The 20704-nt window shown below is 38.4% G+C and overlaps 1 protein-coding gene across 1 annotated transcript in view; it reads left to right on the top strand.

Annotated features, from left to right (window-relative positions):
* The first annotated feature begins 4233 nt into the window (after positions 1-4233).
* Positions 4234-20704, top strand: part of RAD21L1 (RAD21 cohesin complex component like 1) — a 32633-nt gene continuing 16162 nt past the window's right edge. Inside the window, exons 1-7 of the mRNA XM_003411469.3 lie at positions 4234-6211; positions 7934-8063; positions 9973-10066; positions 12043-12149; positions 16525-16695; positions 17876-17971; positions 18894-19007. Coding sequence (XP_003411517.1) covers positions 6068-6211; positions 7934-8063; positions 9973-10066; positions 12043-12149; positions 16525-16695; positions 17876-17971; positions 18894-19007 — 856 coding nt within the window. The 5' untranslated portion in view covers positions 4234-6067. The remainder of the gene's footprint in view (positions 6212-7933; positions 8064-9972; positions 10067-12042; positions 12150-16524; positions 16696-17875; positions 17972-18893; positions 19008-20704) is intronic.

The following is a 20704-nucleotide window of genomic DNA, read 5'->3' as shown; positions in this document are numbered from 1 at the left end:
TGTCACCAGGGCACCACAGGAAGACTTAGGGGGCTTTAAGTGGGGGGGGAGGCGGGGGTAATACGATTCAACCTATATTTTTCTAAGAGTTCTCTGGCTTCCATGTGGGGAACGGGCTTTAAGGAGGTAAATAACATCAAGAAGACCACGGAAGAGGCTGCTGGAGAGCCTTTCCACGAGATAGAGGTGGCTTATACTAGGGTGGAGTGAGTGGAAACAGTAAGAAATGGATGGCTTAAAGTCGTATTTGAAGATGGAGTGATGCGCTTGCTGATGGAATGACGTTAACGTAGAGGTGAAGGTGGTGTCAAGGATGTCTCCCAGATGTCTGCCTGGGTGGTGGCTATGACATCATTCCCTGAGTTAGAAAATGGCAGCTAGACCTGATTTTGAATCCTGTCTCCACCATTTCCAACTATTTGATCCCGGACAGGTTGCTTCTCTCTGGGCTATTTTCTCATCAGCAAAATGGAGGAAACTATAATAATTACCTTGTGAGGCTGTTTGGAGAGTAAACGAGACAACCTACGGGAATTCCCAACAAGGAGCTGTCACCTGATCAATAGCCTATATGTTGGATGCCACTGTTATTCCAAGATTTATTAGCATTTACTATGAAGCTCTAGGGAGGAAAGCAGCCCTGGATCCTCATGCTCTGACAAGATTTTTTTTTTTTCTCCCAGCTTCTAGGAGATTCTGGATTTGGCTGTTGAAAACTGTGGTAACGTGTCACTAAAGGGTGGGTCAATGTGAATCCTCTTTTTGATAATAGCTAGTATTTACTGAACACTTATTATTGCTAGACATTCCTTGGCATGCTTTATCTCATTTATTTCTTACAATACTCTATGAAGCAGATACAGGTAGTCTCCTGCTTACAACCTATTGGAGTTACCACAAACTGTACTTACCACCACCGTCTTTTTTTTGTTTTGTTTTTTTTCTTCACTATTTTATCGTTAGTAATATATACTACCTAAAAGCAAAAAGCCAAACCAGTTGAGTCCGTTCAGACTCATAAAAACAGTGACCCTATTTAAAAAAAAAAAAAAACTCATTGCCCTCGAGTTGATTGGGACTCATAGTGACCCTATGTTGTTGTTGCTGTAGTTGTTAGGTGCTGCCGGGTCAGTTCTGACTCATAGTGACCCTATGCACAAAACGAATGAAACGGTGCCCAGTCCTGAGCCATCCTTACAATGATTGTTATGCTTGAGCTCATTGTTGCAGCCACTGTATCAATCCACCTCGTTGAGGGTCTTCCTCCTTTCCGTTAACCCTGTACACTACCAAGCATGATGTCCTTCTCCAGGGACAGATCCCTCCTGACAACATGTCCAAAGTATGTACGACACAGTCTCGCCATCCTTGCTTCTAAGGAGCATTCTGGTTGTACTTCTTCTAAGACATATTTGTTCATTCTTTTGGTAGTTCGTGGTATATTCAATATTCTTCACCGACACCACAATTCAAAGGCATCAATTCTTCTTCGGTCTTCCTTGTTCATTGTCCAGCTTTCACATGCATATGATGCGATTGAAAATACCATGACTTGGGTCAGGCCCACCTTAGTCTTCAAGGTGACATCTTTGCTCTTCAACACTTTATAAAGAAGTCCTTTGCAGCAGATTTACCCAATGCAATGCGTCTTTTGATTTCTTGACTGCTGCTTCCATGGCTGTTGATTGTAGATCCAAGTAAAATGAAATCCTTGACAACTTCAGTCTTTTCTCCATTTATCATGATGTTGCTCATTGGTCCAGTTGTGAGGATTTTTGTCTTCTTTATGTTGAGGTGCAATCCAAACTGAAGGCTGTGGACTTTGATCTTCATCAGTAAGTGCTTCAAGTCCTCTTCACTTTCAGCAACGAAGGTTGTGTCATCTGCGTAACACAGGTTGTTAATGGTAATAGAAACAATGCCCGAGATCGAATGATAGAATTTTGCAAGACCAACAACTTCTTCATTGCAAATACCTTCTTTCACCAACATAAACAGCGACTGTACACATGGACCTCGCCAGATGGAACACACAGAAATCAAATTGACTACATCTGTGGAACGAGACAATGGAAAAGCTCAACATCATCAGTCAGAACAAGGCAAGGGGCTGACTGTGGGCAGACCATCAATTGCTCATATGTAAGTTCAAGCTGAAACTGAAGAAAATCAGAGCAGGTACACGAGAGCCAAAATATGACCTTGAGTACATCCCACCTGAATTTAGAGTCCATCTGAAGAATAGATTTGACGCATTGGACACTAGTGACCGAAGACCAGACGAGTTGTGGAATGACATCAAAGACATTATACATGAAGAAAGCAAGAGGTCATTGAAAACACAGGAAAAAAAGAAAGAAAAGACCAAGGTGGATGTCAGAGGAGACTCTGAAACTTGCTTTCAAACATCGAGCAGCTAAAGCAAAAGGAAGAATTGATGAAATAAAAGAACTGAACAGAAGATTTCAAAGGGTGGCTTGAGAAGACAAAGTAAAGTATTATAATGACATGTGCAAAGAGCTGGAGATGGAAAACCAAAAGGGAAGAACACACTTGGCGTTTCTCAAGCTGAAAGAACTGAAGAAAAAATTCAAGCCTCGAGTTGCAATAGTGAAGGATTCTATGGGGAAAATATTAAACGATGCAGGAAGCATCAAAAGAAGATGGAAGGAATACACAGAGTCATTATACCAAAAAGAATTAGTCAATGTTCAACCATTTCAAGAGGTGGCATATGATCAGGGACCGGTGGTACTGAAGGAAGAAGTCCGAGCTGCTCTGAAGGCATTGGCAAAAAACAAGGCTCCAGGAATTGATGGAACATCAGTTGAGATGTGTCAACAAACAGATGCAGTGCTGGAGGTGCTCACTCCTCTATGCCAAGAAATATGTAAGACAGCTTCCTGGCCAACTGACTGGAAGAGATCCATATTTATGCCTATTCCCAAGAAAGGTGATCCAACCGAATGTGGAAATTATAGAACAATATCATTAATATCACACGAAAGCCAAGTTTTACTGAAGATCATTCAAAAACGGCTGCAGCAGTGTATCGCAGGGAACTGCCAGAAATTCAGGCCGGTTTCAGAAGAGGACGTAGAACCAGGGATATCATTGCTGATGTCAGATGGATCCTGGCTGAAAGCAGAGACTACCAGAAGGATGTTTACCTGTGTTTTATTGACTCTGCAAAGGCATTCGACTGTGTGGATCGTAACAAACTATGAATAACATTGGGAAGAATGGGAATTCCAGAACACTTAATTGTGCTCATGAGAAACCTATACATAGATGAAGAGGCAGTTGTTCGGACAGAACAAGGGGATTCTGATTGGTTTAAAGTCAGGAAAGGTGTGCATCAGGGTTGTATTCTTTCACCATACCTATTCAATCTGTATGCTAAGCAAATAATCAGAGAAGCTGGATTATACGAAGAAGAACGGGGCATCAGGATTGGAGGAAGACTCAGTGACCCTATAGAACAGAGTAAAACTGCTCCATAGGGTTTCCAAGGAGCAGCTGGTGGATTCAAACTACCAACTTTTTGGTTAGCAGCAGCCAGAGCTCTTAACCACTGTGCCACCGGGGCTCCATATATTACACACAATGTTAAGATATATCTGTAAGTTTATATGTAATATTTCCAAGCCCCCAAGACAAATACAGCATGTTTTTAAAGAGACTGATAATAAAAGACAATAATAATGAACACTAAAAAAGAAAGAGAGAGCTATTCTACTTAGGTCAGAATCGTTCGAAGGGTACCCCACAGTAATTCGAGTACTGCCTGTACTTTTATGATTGCCATTTACCTTTTACAGATGAGAAAGAATAAAGTTCAAGACATTAAATAATTGCTTCAAGGGGGTTCCTAACTAGTAAGTGGAGGAGATGGGACTTCATCCTAGGGATGTTCAGAGACTACCGGGCAGAGGAGTCAGACATTGGCACTTTCTCAAAGGAACCTCTGGACCAGGGCTCCGCCCCCTCCATCCCTCACCGCGGTTGAGGTCCGAGACTGCGCACTAGGATGGGGGCCCTGCCCCGCCCACCCCCGCTATCGCCCCGCCCCGCGCCCCGCCCCGCCCCGCCCCGCCCCTCGCCCCACCGCGCTCCCGCTGACGCCCAGCCGCGCCCGGCGACTTCTCACAGCAGCTGCTCCCGTGCGCCTCTCCTCAGACGCGGCGCTGAAAGTAGGGCGCCGCCTGACGCCAGGCAGTACCGAGGGCTGTAGTGAGGTGGACGAGGGGATCCAGGCCACCCGCATCCCCACCGGCGCCCGCCCCGGCTCCCGATGGCCCCCTCAGCTGGCCGCGCGGAGCAGGGAGGGCCCCGACTGAGGAAAAAACGCCGCCGCCCGGAGCCCTCTCTGGGCTGGGGAGGCGACTCGGGGCCTCCACATCCCCACGCGCGGGGGGACGGGCGCCTGCGATCACCCCTCTGGCCTCAGTTTCCCTCTCTGAGCATCTCGCCTTGGACTCTGAGGGGTCGTCTGTGGGGAGGACCCGCGGCGTCCTTGCCCTTGACGCCCGCTGTCGTCTCCCCACAGCCCCGGCCAGGCCCTCTGCACCTCCCTTTTCCTCTCCCCGCGCCCTCAGATTGCTCCCCTGGAAAGTCTCGCCCCCTGGCTCTCTGCCTCCCCCTTCCGCTCCCACAGGGCCGCTGCCGCTTCCTCCCACCCTCTGCGCCCCGCTTCGCACCCCGCCGGCCCCCTGCCTTTCCTGGGCTGTTTTCCGCGAAGTAGCTCTTTCTCCGGCTCGCAGTTCCAGGTCTTCTCTCTGGCTTTACCTTGCATGAAGCCAAGTCAATCTAGAAATAACCCACAGGACTTGTGGGTTTTCATGCGGCCCCCCCCCCCGCTTTCTTTTTGGTAATATACACCCAGAAAAATCAATGCCTCGGGAATATTAAATAACTTTATTTTTTAAATGTGCATTATTCATCGCACACCTGGGAGCAATTAAAACAGATAAATTGGAACTTATATTAAGATACTAAAACACAGACTAGAAAGGAAGAAGGTGGAACCAAGGCAAGGGACAAGCCATGAACAAATCTCTGTCCCCATTGGGGAATGTGGCTTTGGTAGATTGCATAACCCTTAGTTTGGGCCTGATGATTTGATCCTTGGGGTGTAAATGAGCATTGATCAGAGTTCCCCTAAGGTGTTAATTCTGTGGCTGATTTTGTTTTTATGTTCAGTTTGGCTTAATTTTCTCCTTTATCAGAACTTCAAGTAGGAAAGAAGCTTCCATAGAGGCAGTTTAAGGTTAAGCAATAATCCTTTCTCATTTTTGCTTAGTAATAGAGCCTTAGGCTGTTACGCAGAGTAGTATGATTTGTGGAGATGTGTATAAATTCCTCATTTTTAAGTGATGTTTTTCCTTTTACCATTCATATTTCAAACTTCTTAGTTGATTCCCATTTTCTTTCTTGTCATCTTCTGGTTATTATACTTCCTTGTTTTTATTTTTTCACTTTATGATCCTTTGGAGTTCCATTATTTTAGCTTGAAAATTTTTTATATTATTGAATTAACCAGGGCATCTAGAAGAGAATAAAGAAATTCAACACCTGGATATAAATCAGTGATCCAACACCTCTCAAATTTTTAAATTTTACAGGAGGTGATCTGTGTTTCCTTTTCTTAGTTTGCCCACATTCTATCATTTCTTCCCTATTTCTACCTCCTTTTTTCCCATCTTCCCCCCTTATTTATTTGGCCATACTTAAAAGAAGGGAGCTCAAATCCTTCGTTGGATAAAATAAGCAAAATGTAAGAAGATCATTGATCAGGGTACATTTAAACCAGCGTGGTTCACGATCTAATAGAGCTGTGTCATTAGTTTGTAATTTTATATTCTAAATAAAGGTTTCTTTATGAGAAAATGGTTTTGGTTGGATAACACATTGAATTAGAAGATAATCTGAGTGTTATTTTTATAGAACTAATGAAAAGTATTTCTGCTTACTATCAAATAGCACTGGAAGTTTTCTGTATTCAAATTTTAAATACCTTTTAATATTCTCTCTAGTTTGTAAAATACGACTAAGGAATACAGGCAACATGTTCTACACACATGTGCTTATGAGTAAACGAGGGCCATTGGCCAAAATATGGCTGGCAGCTCATTGGGAGAAGAAACTCACAAAGGCTCATGTATTTGAATGTAACCTAGAGATAACCATTGAAAAAATTCTTTCACCTAAGGTATGTTACTGCTTTTAAAATGATGGTTTGTATTTGGCATAACTTATGGATAGGAATGGAATTAAAATATATTTAGACCATGAAGTATATTTCCAAGAACTTCTCAAATGCTCTCCTCTATTTTAATTCCTATAATATCTGAACATAAGCATATATTGTTTTCTGTTGGTAATTAGGAAACCCTGGTGATAAAGTGGTTAAGAGCTATGGCTACTAACCAAATGCTCAGCAGATCAAATCCACCAGGCACTCCTTTGAAACTCTATGGGGCAGTTCCACTCTGCCCTATAGGGTCACTATGAGTTGGAGTCGACTCAACGATAACCGGTTTTTTTTTTTGGGGGGGGGTTGGTAATTAACTGTATCATGTGTTTATCATAAATAGATTGGACTCTGAAGGATAAAGGCCATATTTCATATATATTTTGTCCTTTCCTATTCCCTAACAAAATACTTTATACATTAAAAAAAAATTCTGTCAAGTCAGTTCTGACTCATCGCAACCCTATATAGGACAGAGTAGAACTGCCCCATGGGTTTTCCAAGATTCAAATTGCCGACCTTTTGGTTAGCAGCTGTAGCTCTTAACCACTGCACCACCAGGGCTCCACTTATACCTAGGGTTGTTGTGAGGATAAAATAAATGAACATAAAGTCTAGTCTTTTTTTTCTTTTACCCTCATCATTAATTCATTAATTATACATAGGAGTTACGTACATACTTCTTAGAAAAATAATTAATAAAAAGGTTGAGTGTGAATCAAAATATATGTGAAAACACCTCGTAAACAATAAAGTATTCATCATGAAGCATTATACAGCTACTATTAGGATTTACATTATAATTCTTAAAATGATGCCATATTTTTAATAGGTTAAATATTTTTTCTATTTGAGAGAAAAATGAAATATAATTGAAAACCTGTGTGTCAGGGAGCGGGCTAGACTTTATGTTGTTTATTTCATCCTCACAACAACCCTATGATGTGGGCTTCTTTTAGTCCCAATAAAGTGTGGTCGTTAAGAGTGTGACTTTTGAGTTGGCCAAATTTTAATTGTAATTTTGGCTCCACCACTTAATAGTTGTGATACTTTGGGCATGCTACTTAACGTACCCAAGTATCAGTTTTTTCCTTTTGTAAATAGAGGTGGTTGTCAAAATTAAATAAATTAATGTATGAAAAGCACAATGCCGGGCACAAAATAAGTATATACAATAAAGTCCGTGAAAGCTGGAACTCTGTGTAAGGCAGAAATCTGTCAGAGAAGAAAAACTTAAATATTTTCCACTAAAACGAGTGATAGAAAAATAGTAAGACTGTACTCTTTCAAAGCCGGAAAACTTGTGAGACCCAGAAAACAAGGCAGTCCCCTCGTTGGCTCTCACAGGTTTCACTGTAATAAATTGTAGCCATTATAATAAACTGAAGTTTAGGAAGGTTAAATGACTCGCCTCAGCAAATGAGCCAAGGCTCAAACGCTACTCTACCTGACTGCAGTTTATGTTCAGTCTTCCCATAGCACCAATGAGAGTATTAAATGCCTCCTTAAATTATCTTCATTGAATAAGAAATGTTAATAAGTCATTTTAAAAGGTGAAGTAGAAAGTGATGTGAAATGTCTTTTTTAAAGAGAAGAAATTCTTATGATTTCAGTAATTTTCAAAGAACAGTCTTATTGACCAACTTTTCAATATTCTAATACTTTAAAAATTGTTGAAAGGTGAAAATTGCGCTTCGAACTTCAGGACACCTTCTTCTGGGAGTTGTTCGAATCTATAATAGGAAGGCAAAATATCTTTTGGCAGATTGCAGTGAAGCATTTCTTAAAATGAAGATGACATTTCGCCCAGGTATACATACAATATTTATTGCTTCTTCTTCGTTTCCTTTTGTATTTTTACTTTGGATGGACTTTTTTAATCAGCAGCACTCTACAGTTTCAGAGTGAGTATAGAGAATGTAAGCTTCCTTTTGATTGAATCTAAGTTTTATGGTTAAAAAAAAAAATTGCTGTCAAGTCGATTCCAACTCATAGCAAACAAATAGGACAGAGTAGAATTGCCCCATAGGGTTTCCAAGGAGCAACTGGCGGATTCAAACTGCCAGCCTTTTAGTTAGCAGCTGTAGCTCTTAAACACTGTGCCACCAGGGCTCCATAAGATTTTTCCATAACATTTCATGCTTAGGGACAAATTACATTCTTTCCCTTGCTTTTATTTGCAGGAAAAGGTCGTGCTTTCCAAAACTTGTAATGTTCCTGCATATTTATATAAGTAATACACTTAAAGGCACCAATTCATGTAAGAAACTCTTAATATTTGGTTTTTAATGGGTCACTTAGTTTGCTGTGAAGGAGCCGTGGTGGCACTGTGGTTAAGTGCTCAGCTGCTAACCAAAACATCAGCAGTTAGAACCCACCAGCTGCTCTGCAGGAGAGAAATCCTGGCAGTCTGCTTCTGCAAAGATTATAGCCCTGGAAACCCTGTGGGGCAGCTCTCCTCCATGGGGCAACCAGTTTCCTTATTGTTTGGTTAGTTTGCTGTATCTGTTTTTGTCTTTACAAGAGAAATTAGAAATAGTGTAATTGGCAAAACCTAGATATCTGTAGTTGTCATTGTTTTCAGAATGCTCAAGACCCTAACTAGCATGCTATTTATGAATTATTATTGAAAATCCCTAGGCATTCCAAAATGCTAGAGATTTACATGAGTTATAATGCCTTCAAATGTTAATTTACGTAGAGTCTGTTCCGTTTCTAAGATACACACCATTTTCTAGTTCATATTATGGTTATTTAGGCCTTGTCGCTCGTGAGAGAAGTCTGCAAGCTTCTTGAAGCCAGGGCCTTTGTCATAGTCATTTTTTGCATTTCTGTCTTAGTACCTTCCACATACTGTTTCCTCAGTTAGTATTTGTTGAATCAGGATTGACAGGTATCTTTTTTTCCTCCCTCTTTATTTAGAATATTTGTAGAAATTCTAGGTAGATTTATACTCAGACCAAGTATGGTTCATTCTTTTTTATTCATTATTTCATTTATATATTCCACAAATATTTTTGATCCCATTCTTTAAGCTAAACACTATGTTAGGCTGTGGGATACAAGGACAAACAAGACAAATAAGGTCCCTTTCAGTCTGGTGAGGGAATCAGGTAATAAAAAAGTTTTTAAAAATTATTAAAATAATTATAGATTGTGATTGTACAATGAAGAGAAATAGAACACTGCAATAGGAAATAACAGAAATTCACTTTAGTTAGGGTAGTTTGGAAAAGCCTTTCTGAGATTTCACTGTAACCTCAGAATGAGAATGAGAATGAGAAGTACTCAGCCATGTAAGAAGCCCCTGAGGGAATACCATTCTCAGCAGCAAGAACAAAGGTCTTGAGGTGGAAAAGTGTTTGACCGGTTCAGGGAGCCCAAAGGCCAGTGTGGTTGGAGTATAATGAGTGAGAGCGAGAGTGTCATTAGATGATACCCAGTGGGTTCATGGGGTTACAGAGGTTCCTATTAGAAATTTGGATTTTATTTAAATTCAGTTGGAAGTCACTGAAGATAGAAGTGATCTAATCTACTTTTTTAAAGTATCACTCAGGCTGCTTTGTAGAGAATGGACTGCGGAGGGGCAGGAATGGATACAGGGAAACCAGTTAGGAGGCTAAGCAGCAGGCCAGTGAGAGAAAATAGAGATTTAATTTGGAGTTTCTTATTTTACATAGCATCATTGTTTACTGAGTGTGTTTTTTAATTTCTTTCAGGACTAGTTGACCTTCCAAAAGAGAATTTTGAAGCAGCTTACAGTGCTATCACATTGCCAGAAGAATTTCATGATTTTGACACCCAGAATGTGAAGTAAATTATTTATTTTCCATCAATCTTGACATTCTTGATAGTATATAGTTTTAATATTCAGATTTCATGAAGGCAAATGGACTGTAGTTAACAACTGAACAAGTAATCATGCAGTGGACAGAGACTTAAAGTTAGTGTGAAATTCAAGAGTATAACACCAAAAAAAAAAAAAATCATTATATCTACTGAATGTAGTTTGCAGTATTGACACTATATTCATCCATTCATTCAATAAATATTTATTGGGCACCTTCCATATGCCAGGCACTGTTTTATGCACTGAGAAGACAGCAATGAATAAAACACAGCTCCTGCCCTCATGGATCTTACATTCTAGTTGGGATAGACAGACAATAAACAAATAAATATACAACATGGCAGGAGGTGATCATCATGAAGAAAAGTAGGAAATAATAAAAAATAAGTAAATAAATAAAAATTTAAATATAAGGTAAGAGGGAATAAAGTGACAAAAAGCACTATTTTATATAGAACGACCATGAAGGCTTTTCTAATAAGGTAAGAATAGAAACCTGAAGGAAGTGAAGGGGCAAAACATTCAGATGCGGTTTCACATAGGGTGAAATGTTCTAGTTAGAGCAAATGGAAAGGCCCTAAGGTAGAGCACATGGGACATTTTCAAAGAACAACATGGAGGCAAGTGAGACTAGAGAGGAGTGAGTGAGGGCCCGAGTAGTAGGAGATGAAGTCAGAGAGGTAACAGGGCGTGCAGATGATGTCGGGTGTTGTGGACTACAGTAAGAACGTTAATTTACTCAGATGGGGAGCACAGGAGAGTTTCCACACGGGTGACGGGAACTGACTTGATTTCGACAGTCTACCTCTGGCTGGTGTAAGGGGACAAGGGAGGAAGCAGAAGCCTATTGCAGTAAGAAATCCAGATGAGAGATGGCAGTGTCCCTGATCAGTTCTGTCTTCATTTTATCAAGGCAACAGCAGTCAAATTAAGGATATATTTTGAAGGCAGAGCCAACAGGGTTTGCCGATGGATTAGATATGGCTCTAAGAGAGAGTGAAGGATGACTATGAGAATGGAGTTACTACTTAATGAGACCAGGATAATTAGGGGATAGTGGAGCAGGGCGAAAGAAGTAAATTCAGTTTTGGACATAAGTTCTGAGATGACAGCAAGCACTGGTGGCGCAGTGGTTATGCACTCAGCTGCTAACCAAAAGGTCCGAGATTCGAACTCACCAGCCGCCCACAGGAGAAAGATGTGGCAGTCTGCTCCCATAAAGCTTACAGCCTTGGAAATGCTGTGAGGCAGCTCTACCCTATTCTGTAGGGCTGCTATCAGTCTGAACTGACTCCACAGCAACTGGTTTGGTTTTGCTTTTGGTCTGAGATGACTGTTACACATCCAAGGCGGGGTAGGTAGGCAGTTGGATATCTGGGCCTGAACGTTAGGAGAGAGGTCTGGACTGGATGTATAAATTTGGGTTTTGGGATTATACAGATGTATTTTCAACCCTGGACCATAAGAGAAGCCCAAGGGAGTGAATGCAGATTTAAGAGAGAGGAGAGTAGTCTGAGGACTGAGTGTTGGGTCATTCTCAATAGTTAGTAGTGTGGGGAATGAGAAAGAACCAGTAAAAGAGGTAGAAAAGGAGAAGCCAATGAGGTAAGAAGAAAATCAAGAATGAGTGATATCCTAGAGGCCAAGTAAAGAATGTGTTCCGTGAAGGAGTGATCATCTATTTCAAATGCTGTTGGTTAGGACAAGTAAGATCAGGACTGAGAATTGAACATTGTTATTTGGCAACCTGGAGATCATTAATATTATATGCATGTATAATAAACTAGTGTTCTATAAATAGTACTATTGATAAAATAAAAACATTCTTATTCTTATAATAAAAACTATTTTTTGTTATAGTTTTTTTTTTTTCTCCAGTATACTGCACCAGCATTGTGTTATGTTCACATGTTATTTTCATTCTCACATTTTTCCATAGTGCTATTGATGTTTCGGAGCATTTTACTCAGAACCAAAGTAGACCAGAAGAAATCACACTTAGAGAAGATTATGACAATGATCTACTTTTCCAAGCTGGGAGCTTTGGTAAGAATATTTGAGAAATTCAAATTATAAGACATAATCAATTATATTTGCATTTTTGTATTGAAATGGTGCCAATAGAAATATCTTTAGAATGAATCTTCAGATGTCTAAAAGTAATCCCCAATAAGTTTGTCATTGCCGTTTTCTAGTCTAGATGGCACTACCAAGACTCAGTCTTAGGCTCTACTTCCCTTAGGCGTGTACAGCCATTTACATACCTACTATACATCAGATGGAAACGCTGGTGGTGTAGTGGTTAAGTGCTACAGGTGCTAACCAAAACGTTGGCAATTCAAATCCACCAGGCGCTCCTTGCAAACTCTATGGGGCAGTTCTACTCTGTCCTATAGGGTCTCTATGAGTTGGAATCGACTCGACGGCAGTGGGACTGGTGTTTTGGTTTATTTATCAGATGCTACATGGAGTCCCTGGGTGGTTAATGGGCTTGGCTGCTAACCGAAAGGCTGAAGGTTCAAGTCTGCCCAGAGGTACCTCAGAAGAAAGGCCTGGCAATTTACTTCCAAAAAATCAGCCATTGAAAACCCTAGGGAGTACAGTTCTATTCTGACACACATGGGGTCACCAGGAGTTGCATTTGAGGCAACTGGTTTTTTTCATAGTCATCAGTGCCAACAAAGCTTAAAGAAGCAGTTCCTTTCCTAAACGAACTTTCAGGCTGGGAGAGAGACAGTTGTTATAGTTAACATATTTACAAGGTTTTACATGTATGCACCATAAAATGCCTTCAAAATATTATATTCCTCCAGTGTATGTTGACATAAACTGTAAAATAATAGATTTAAAAACAGGAGGAGGAAATGCTATCACACTAAATGTTCACATTGTGAAATGGGCACTGATTTAAAAAATGTTAAAACCTGTGTGGGCACGGTGAATGTGTTTCAGAATTGAAGCAACATGGTTTAATCAAACTATATATTATTTGTTCATTTTTATGGCATTTTTCACTCTCTTGTGTTATATTTATATAACTCTTATATTGGTCTGCAAATTCCATGAGGCTAAGATCTGTGTTATATTCATCTTTGAATTTCTTATAGTGCTCAACACAGTAAGCATAGGAGAAAGATGGTCAAATTTGCCTTGGAGGGTGGGGTGGGGGGCAAAGAAGGATGCTTGAGCTACATCTTTAACCTTGGCTTCTTATCCTTACTCTCTTTCCATATCTCTTATTACCTGTAGTGGTATTTCTCAAACAATATGTGGTGAAGAACCAGTTCTGTTATTTTTTTGTTTGTTTGTTTCCAATCTCTTATGGACTGATACTTTTATAAAATACAATAAAAATGAATTGCTAGAAAAATAAAAAATTTATAAAAAAAAATAAGCCTCAATATTTATTATTAGATTCAACATGTGTAAAACTACTCCGTTAAATTGATATAAAAGTTTGTACACATTTACTTCTAATTTCTGTAGTTCCTCACGTAACCTATCTAAACTGACTCAAAAGGAAGTAGAAAGCCTCTACAGATCCATAACAAGCAAAAAGATTGAATCAGTAATTAAAAAAAAAAAACTACCAAAAAACAAAAGTCTAGGACCAGACAGCTTCACGAAGAACTGACACCAACCCTTTTCAAACTCTTCCAAAACTTAAAAGAAGAAGGAATATTTTGGTGCCCTGGTACTAAAACCAAAGACACCACAAGAAAAGAAAACCACAGACCAATATCCCTTATGAATATAGATGCCAAAATTTTCAACAAAATACTAGCAAACAAAATCCAATAGGATATTCAAAGAATTATACATTTGGGGTGGAGAAGGGGAATGTACTGTCACATTGTAAGGATTGTAACTAGTGCCACATAACAACATGTGTATACATTTTTGTGTGAGAAATTAATTTGAGCTGTAAACTTTCACCTAAAGCACAATTTAAAAAAAATTGTACATCGTGATCAAGTAGAATTTATTCCAGGAATGCAAGGTTGGTTCAAAGTTAGAAAATCAGTCAATGGAATACACTAATTAATAGATCAAAGGAGAAGAACAACATGATCATCTCAATCGGTACAGAAAAGGCATTCAAAAAAATCTAGCACACTTTCTTGATAATTTCTGTAGTTCCTTTGTCATGGAGCAGTCCACAGGTCATACTCTGAGTATCACAAATCTCCTACTGCCTGTAATTCTAAACCTTGTAATGTAACACACTAGCAAAGAGATCATCATATTCCCTACTGTCCAAGATACATCCCCTTTACAGATTTTCCTGTAAACACTACTACACTTCTCCAGGCTTGAAACTTAAGGATCACTTACAGCTGCACTCTTTGTCAGTTTTATACCAGTGCTGATTAAAAAAAAAAAAAAAAGTTTGAAATATCTCTTAGGTCTCCTTTCTATTTCCCTAGCCACCAATATAGTTCATCAGTACTTCAGGCCTAGAATGCTATAATACCTTCCTACACATCTTCCTCCAGTGTTTTCCTATATTTTGTACATCTCTGCGAGAGCAGTTGTGCTCATTTCCATTTTTTGTATGTATCACATTCCTCTGTTGAAGTGCCTGAGTCTCTATGAGTTACTGTGTCAAACACCTCTGCCTATCCTTAAGGTCCTCTACCACGTTATCACTTTCTTTATCATATCAACTTCGTGTGTTAGTTTTAATGTGTATAGACTTTTTGCTCTAGTTAAGGAAATGCTGTTACCAGCCAACAAATACAATTTGGTTGCTGTCTGCATTGTATCTTTTTCTACAATCCGAAAAGGTGGGAAGAACATGTTCTTAGTAGACCAGCAGTTCGGTTTGAATCTGAACTTTGTCCATTGCTTTTCTATGTTAACCCACCCCTATTGAAGCAAATTACCTAACCTCTCTGAGCCTTAATGCCCTGTATGTAAAATTGAGATACTACTTACAACAGTACTGGGTTAGTTCCCTTATCCTCTCCTTTAGTCCTTCGTACCAATATGTGTTTTTTTTTTTCTCCTTCAAAAACTAGCTCAAACCTAATGTCCTATGTTTTTAATATTAACCCATCCTATTCTGCATTATAGTATAAAATTGAAGTAATTTTTTTTTTTTTTTTTATAATCTCAGATCCTCATGATGCTCGGTGCTAAGAATATTGTATCTGTTCATAAATGTAATCTGATTGACCAGGGCTGATTTTTCCTTTTGGATTTATCAAGTTGTACCTGAATAATGTAAACACATTCTTGGTAATTTCTGAACGAATCACTTCATCTTTTCGATTGAGCAAGTCTTTGGTCCAATACAATGAAGGTTGCCTTTTTAAACTCTTCCTCTCTAGAAGACGTAGGTTTATGGAAGATTTTCAATATGAGCAATGCCTCATGTTTTTCTTTACTGTTCAACACTAACATGAGTTGTTAGAAGGAGGGAAGAGAAGAGCAAGCTGTGACTTCTAGGGTTTTAGACTCCTGAACCTAGAGATTCAAACGGAAGGGAGGGAAAGAACATGCAAGAGCTGACAACCAATCGGGAAGAAGATTAGCCTGAAGCAGGGAGTTCATTTTATCTGCTACTGTCAGTGTCTTAGGAATTCATTCTCATAAGTCTCCCTTTTATAAAATGTTTCACCTATCCGGAAACATGGCCTCTGCTCCCTAAACCCCTCATTCCCTGCAACTGTCAGTATAGTATAGAATAGAGGCTTTGGAGTCAGATGGAACTGGCTTCAGATCCTGGCTCTGTCATTTATTAGGGGTGTGACTGTGTATAAGTTATGTAACCTTTCTGTGGATGTGTTTTCTTATATGTACAATGAGAATTATAATAGTGTCTTCTTTTAAGTAATACAGTGGACATGCTAAGTACTGAATTAATGTGAGCTGACTGGGTTTCTCTTTTTTTACTGACGTATCTCCAGCCCCTGGCATGTTGACTAATATACAGTTACTTGATAAATATTTATTGAATGAATGCTGCAAGCCCACTCTTTAGACTTTTACCCACCTTTCTATTTCCTAAGAAGCAGATAGGTTCCTTATTTTTCAAACTGCCATTATGAATAAAAAACACAAGAGACGTGAAGTAACACTTGGGCATTCAGAACTTGAACTACATAAAGTAAAATAATCATTCCACCTGACATAGTATTTCTGTCTTCTGGGAAATTATTACACTATGTCATAACTACAACTACCCTTGATATTTCAGCAATGTTTTTTCTACTGCATTGGAAAAAGCATTAGACTAGAAGTCTAGTCTTGACTGATTAACTGAGTGACTTTGGTTGAGTAATTAAGTTTCCCAACTCGAATTTTCATCATGTCTAAAATCAGGGGAATTACATTAAATGGTATCTTGATTTCCCTCTAACCCTAAAATTCTGTGTTTCCTATGCTAAGTCTGTATTAATAATATGTATTTATTTAGGGGAGGAATCCGAAGTTCTCAGAAGACATAGCTTCTTTGATGACAACGTATTATTGAATTCCAGTGGTCTTTTAGTTGAACACAGTTCTGGAAGCCTCAATGGAGAAAAATCTCTGTTCTATGACAGTGGAGATGGATTTGGAGACGAAGGGGCTGCAGGAGAAATGATTGGTATGCTGCGTAGCCATATAGAAATTGTATATTTATTTCAATGAAATTAGTACAATTTACTGGAGTCCCTGGATGGTACAAATGGTTAATACGCTCAGCTGCTAACTGAAGGTTGGAGGTTCAAGCCCATCCAGAGACACCTCAGAAGAAAGGCCTGGCAATCTACTTCTGAACAATCAGCCATTGAAAACCCTGTGGAGCGCAGTTCTACCCTGACACACACAGGGTCGCCAAGAGATGCAAGCAGCTCCACAGGGACTAGTATGCATAGTACAATTTATTAGTAGATTTATTAGCTCAAACTAAAATTTCAGACGTGTGTCTATGTCATGTAGGTCAACACATGTTTATACAAGTCCTCAAAACCTATGATATATGTAAACATTAAGGTAACATTAAGGTTTTTTTTTTTTTGGTAGGCCTAAGTAAATAGTTATCTGCTTAAACACATTTTCCATGTAAATTGTGAAATGCTGCATGCTTTATTTTATCTTTACAAATTCCTAATTTTCAGAGGGGATGGAATGGGGTTAGTATATTCCTCACAAAATATACTAGACTGTAAAATGGAAAACGTTGTTTTTCTTTAACATAAGTTGTGGGACAGCTATTCTAAAGGATCCAGCATTTGGGATATTTTTTAAAATAATCATAGAATTAGGGTGATAAAAGCTAGGAAATTCTCACATACATATTTTAAAGATACTAGACTCTTCTTATCAAATCTTTTTTTAATGTTCTAATTCACATTAAAGGCTAGTTATGACAAACTTTTTGAAACTTGAAAATTAAAAAAAAAAACAGTGGCTGTAACTTAGTTCTCTGCCAAGGGAATTTGAAACTGTGGGTACTAAAAAATGTTATTAGAACACATTTACCTCTTGGTTTGAAATCTAAATGTGGCTTTGTACAAAGCTACTTACTGTCTGTTTATTGGTTTAGTAAATAACTCCTAAGCATTTGGAAATGGATTTCTTAATAAAGGAAAGGAAATTAAATACATGAAATTCTATGTTATCCTGCATGAAGTGTGGTTGTCTACGCAATCAATCAAATCTAATTAAATAGGGTTCACTCATTTTGTATCCTTCACAATGTCTTGTACATAATAATGTTAATAAATGTTAGTGAACAAATGAAAGACTCAACTCTACTTTACAAAATGATTGTGTTTTTCAAGACAATTTATTGCAAGATGATGAGAATATCCTGTTAGAAGACAAGCATTTAGACAAAGAAATTTTCCTACCTCCTGAACCTCCCAATACTACAGTGGGTATGTTGAAATTTTCCTTTGTATAGAAAGTGAGCGGATACTAATATTCAAATTAAGCCTCAGAATTTCTGAGCTTAAGTAGTGCTATAGTTTAGTAAAAGATAATAAAGAACGTTATTCCTCAACCTCTCTTAGTCCAACTCTAGACAATAGAGAGCTGTGTTCTGAGAAAGATACGGTGAAAGGTATTCAACTAGGACTGGGTTTATTTGTATTAGAGCACATTTAAATGCTCTGCCAGAATACTGTGCTTCTGAATTGTTAAAATAATATATATTATATGGTAAAAAAAAAAAAAAAGCAAACAATTATATAGTACGGTTTGACAATCTATGTATAATTTGGTTGAAATTACAGATGTAATTCATGGGAAGGTACCTCAGTTGGTCTGAGGTCTTTTAGTGTGATTTTTCTTAAGCATTAAAAGCCTGATTTTGCTTCTTCACTCTTTCTGATGTTACATTTACTTTCTAGCACAATGGTAGAAATTGAAAATGTGAAAAGAATTAGGTTGTAAGAGTTTAGTTATGGTTCTGTATGGGTCAACTAATAATTATATAACAGAATATAGTTTTTAAAGCAGAGATGTAGTCAAATTTGTATCAGTGATTTATTTTGGTTGCTACTACTATTTTCACTTCCTCTGTGATTGTAGCTCAGCCTTACGTATCTCATGTTTAAGAGGGTGTAATGATACCTGATTCACCAGAACACCATGGGTCTCGGACCGCATAATCTCTGAGCCTCCTCAGCTCTGCTAAATACACGATTCTAAGAATTTAGATGTGACTGCAGTTAAAAAAAAAAACCCGTGACTGCAGTTAGGAATATATATATGTACAATTGCTTTATCTTTCACTTTAATTCTCTATCTCACAATATAATCCTGATTTTTTTGTGATTATTTTTATATGTTGATTAGAAGAACTGGATAATCCAGAGTGTACATGTCTACCTGAAAATGAAAAAGTGTATAAAACCACATTATTATCAAATGAAGAAGAAGGATTTACACTTGACCCAATTCATGTTTCAGGTCAGACTCATTCATTTGTTTTAATTTTTGATATACTACTATTTTATCTAGTATGAGATTTAAATCATCTATGCAATATTTAGAGGAGGTGGTTAGTCTAGTAATAACATTTGTAATACAGTAGGAGAAGTGTGTGAAGAAAATATGAGATGATCCTTTCATTATAGTTAGTCCTGGTCAAACTATAGATCCAGTTTGGGAAACTGGAAATTTTAAAACTGAATTCAATTCTTGTAGGTATTGAGCCATTATTCAGTGTTGGGCACTAAGTTGGGGACAGAAATGAATGGGACAAGTTTTCTGCTTTTGAGAAGCTTACAGTCTGATCAGGAAGATAAATAAATACGGGGCCCTGGTGGCACAGTGGTTAAGAGCTTGGCTGCTGACCAACTATATTATAGGGCAGAACATAGGTATCAGAAGAGAGGCACTATACCCTGTGGAGATTTGGATAAAGGAGAGATTACATCTGTATGGGAGATGAGAGAAAGTTTTGGAACATAGTGGCATTTGATCTGAGTTTTGTAAAGGTAGGTAGCATTTCAAAAGCTGAACTTGAGGGAAGGGCACTCTTGGATTAAAAAATACTCTAAGCAAAGATAGAAAGTTATAAAAAGCAAAGGATATGTACAAACTAGTAGTTGAATTTGGTTGGAATATAGGTGAATGAAAGGTAGTAGTTGGCAAGTCCCTTAATTAGGTTGGGACCAGAGCTTAAAGGACCCTGAATTCTGAGCTTAAGGATTTTTAAAAAATTTAATTTAATGCAAGTAGAAAGTCATTACATTTTTAAAATAAAGGAATGCTTTAGAAAAACAAAATTGGTAGTAGAATATAAGGGTGAGTTGGAAGACCATTGGAATTGGAAGACCATTGGAATTGGAAGACCATTGAAAGATTGAGAGTTAGTATAATAATGTCAGGCCCTAAAATCACACTCCCTGTGTTTCAATCTTTGCTTTGCCTTTTACTAGCTTTGGAACCTTGTGAAATTTACTTAATTTCCCCAAACCTCAATTTCCTAACTCATAGGGTATTGTGATGATGAAAGGATGCACAGTACCTGGCACATAGTGTTTAATATCAGCTATTATCATCATTATTGAATTATGAGAATAGTTCAGATTGCATAAGAATAGCATATGGGAGTAGACAGGAAAGTGCAGGAACAGGAAGAAGTACCAAAGAGTAGGTGACTGGAGAGAGAGGGAAGGAACAGAAGCCATGGGAGGAAAAATGTTTTCAAGATTCAAAAGATGATTAGTATTATTAGATGCCATACAAAGTCCAAAAGACTGAGATAATCAGAAGGTCGCTGGTGTCTAACCAAGTTGTTTCAGCAGAGTGACGGGATTAGAATTCATATTGTAAGTGGAAAAGAGTGAACACGTGGAGTGCAAGTGAAGGCAGCCTGTACAGATTATTCTATATTGATAAAAATTTGGATAGTATGATTCGTAAGAATTTAGTCTAAGATCTAAGGAACTATAATTGTCATCTGAGTCAGAAAACTGAGGAAAAGGAAAGGAGGGGAAGAAAACAGTCTAATCAACAAGAACTGTTTTTTCACATTTTTTTCAAAGCTCAGATATACCATTTTCTAATCAATGAATTTGTTTAATATAGTATTCTGCCCCTCCCAACAAAAATTGTTATTAAGTTGGTGGGTATCTTGCATTCATTTATTCACAACATAT

Source organism: Loxodonta africana, chromosome 24 (assembly GCF_030014295.1).
Source record: "Loxodonta africana isolate mLoxAfr1 chromosome 24, mLoxAfr1.hap2, whole genome shotgun sequence".
Classification (NCBI taxonomy): Eukaryota; Metazoa; Chordata; class Mammalia; order Proboscidea; family Elephantidae; genus Loxodonta; species Loxodonta africana.
The sequence above is the reverse complement of the archived record's forward strand: the minus strand, read 5'-3'. Positions and strand labels throughout refer to the sequence as shown.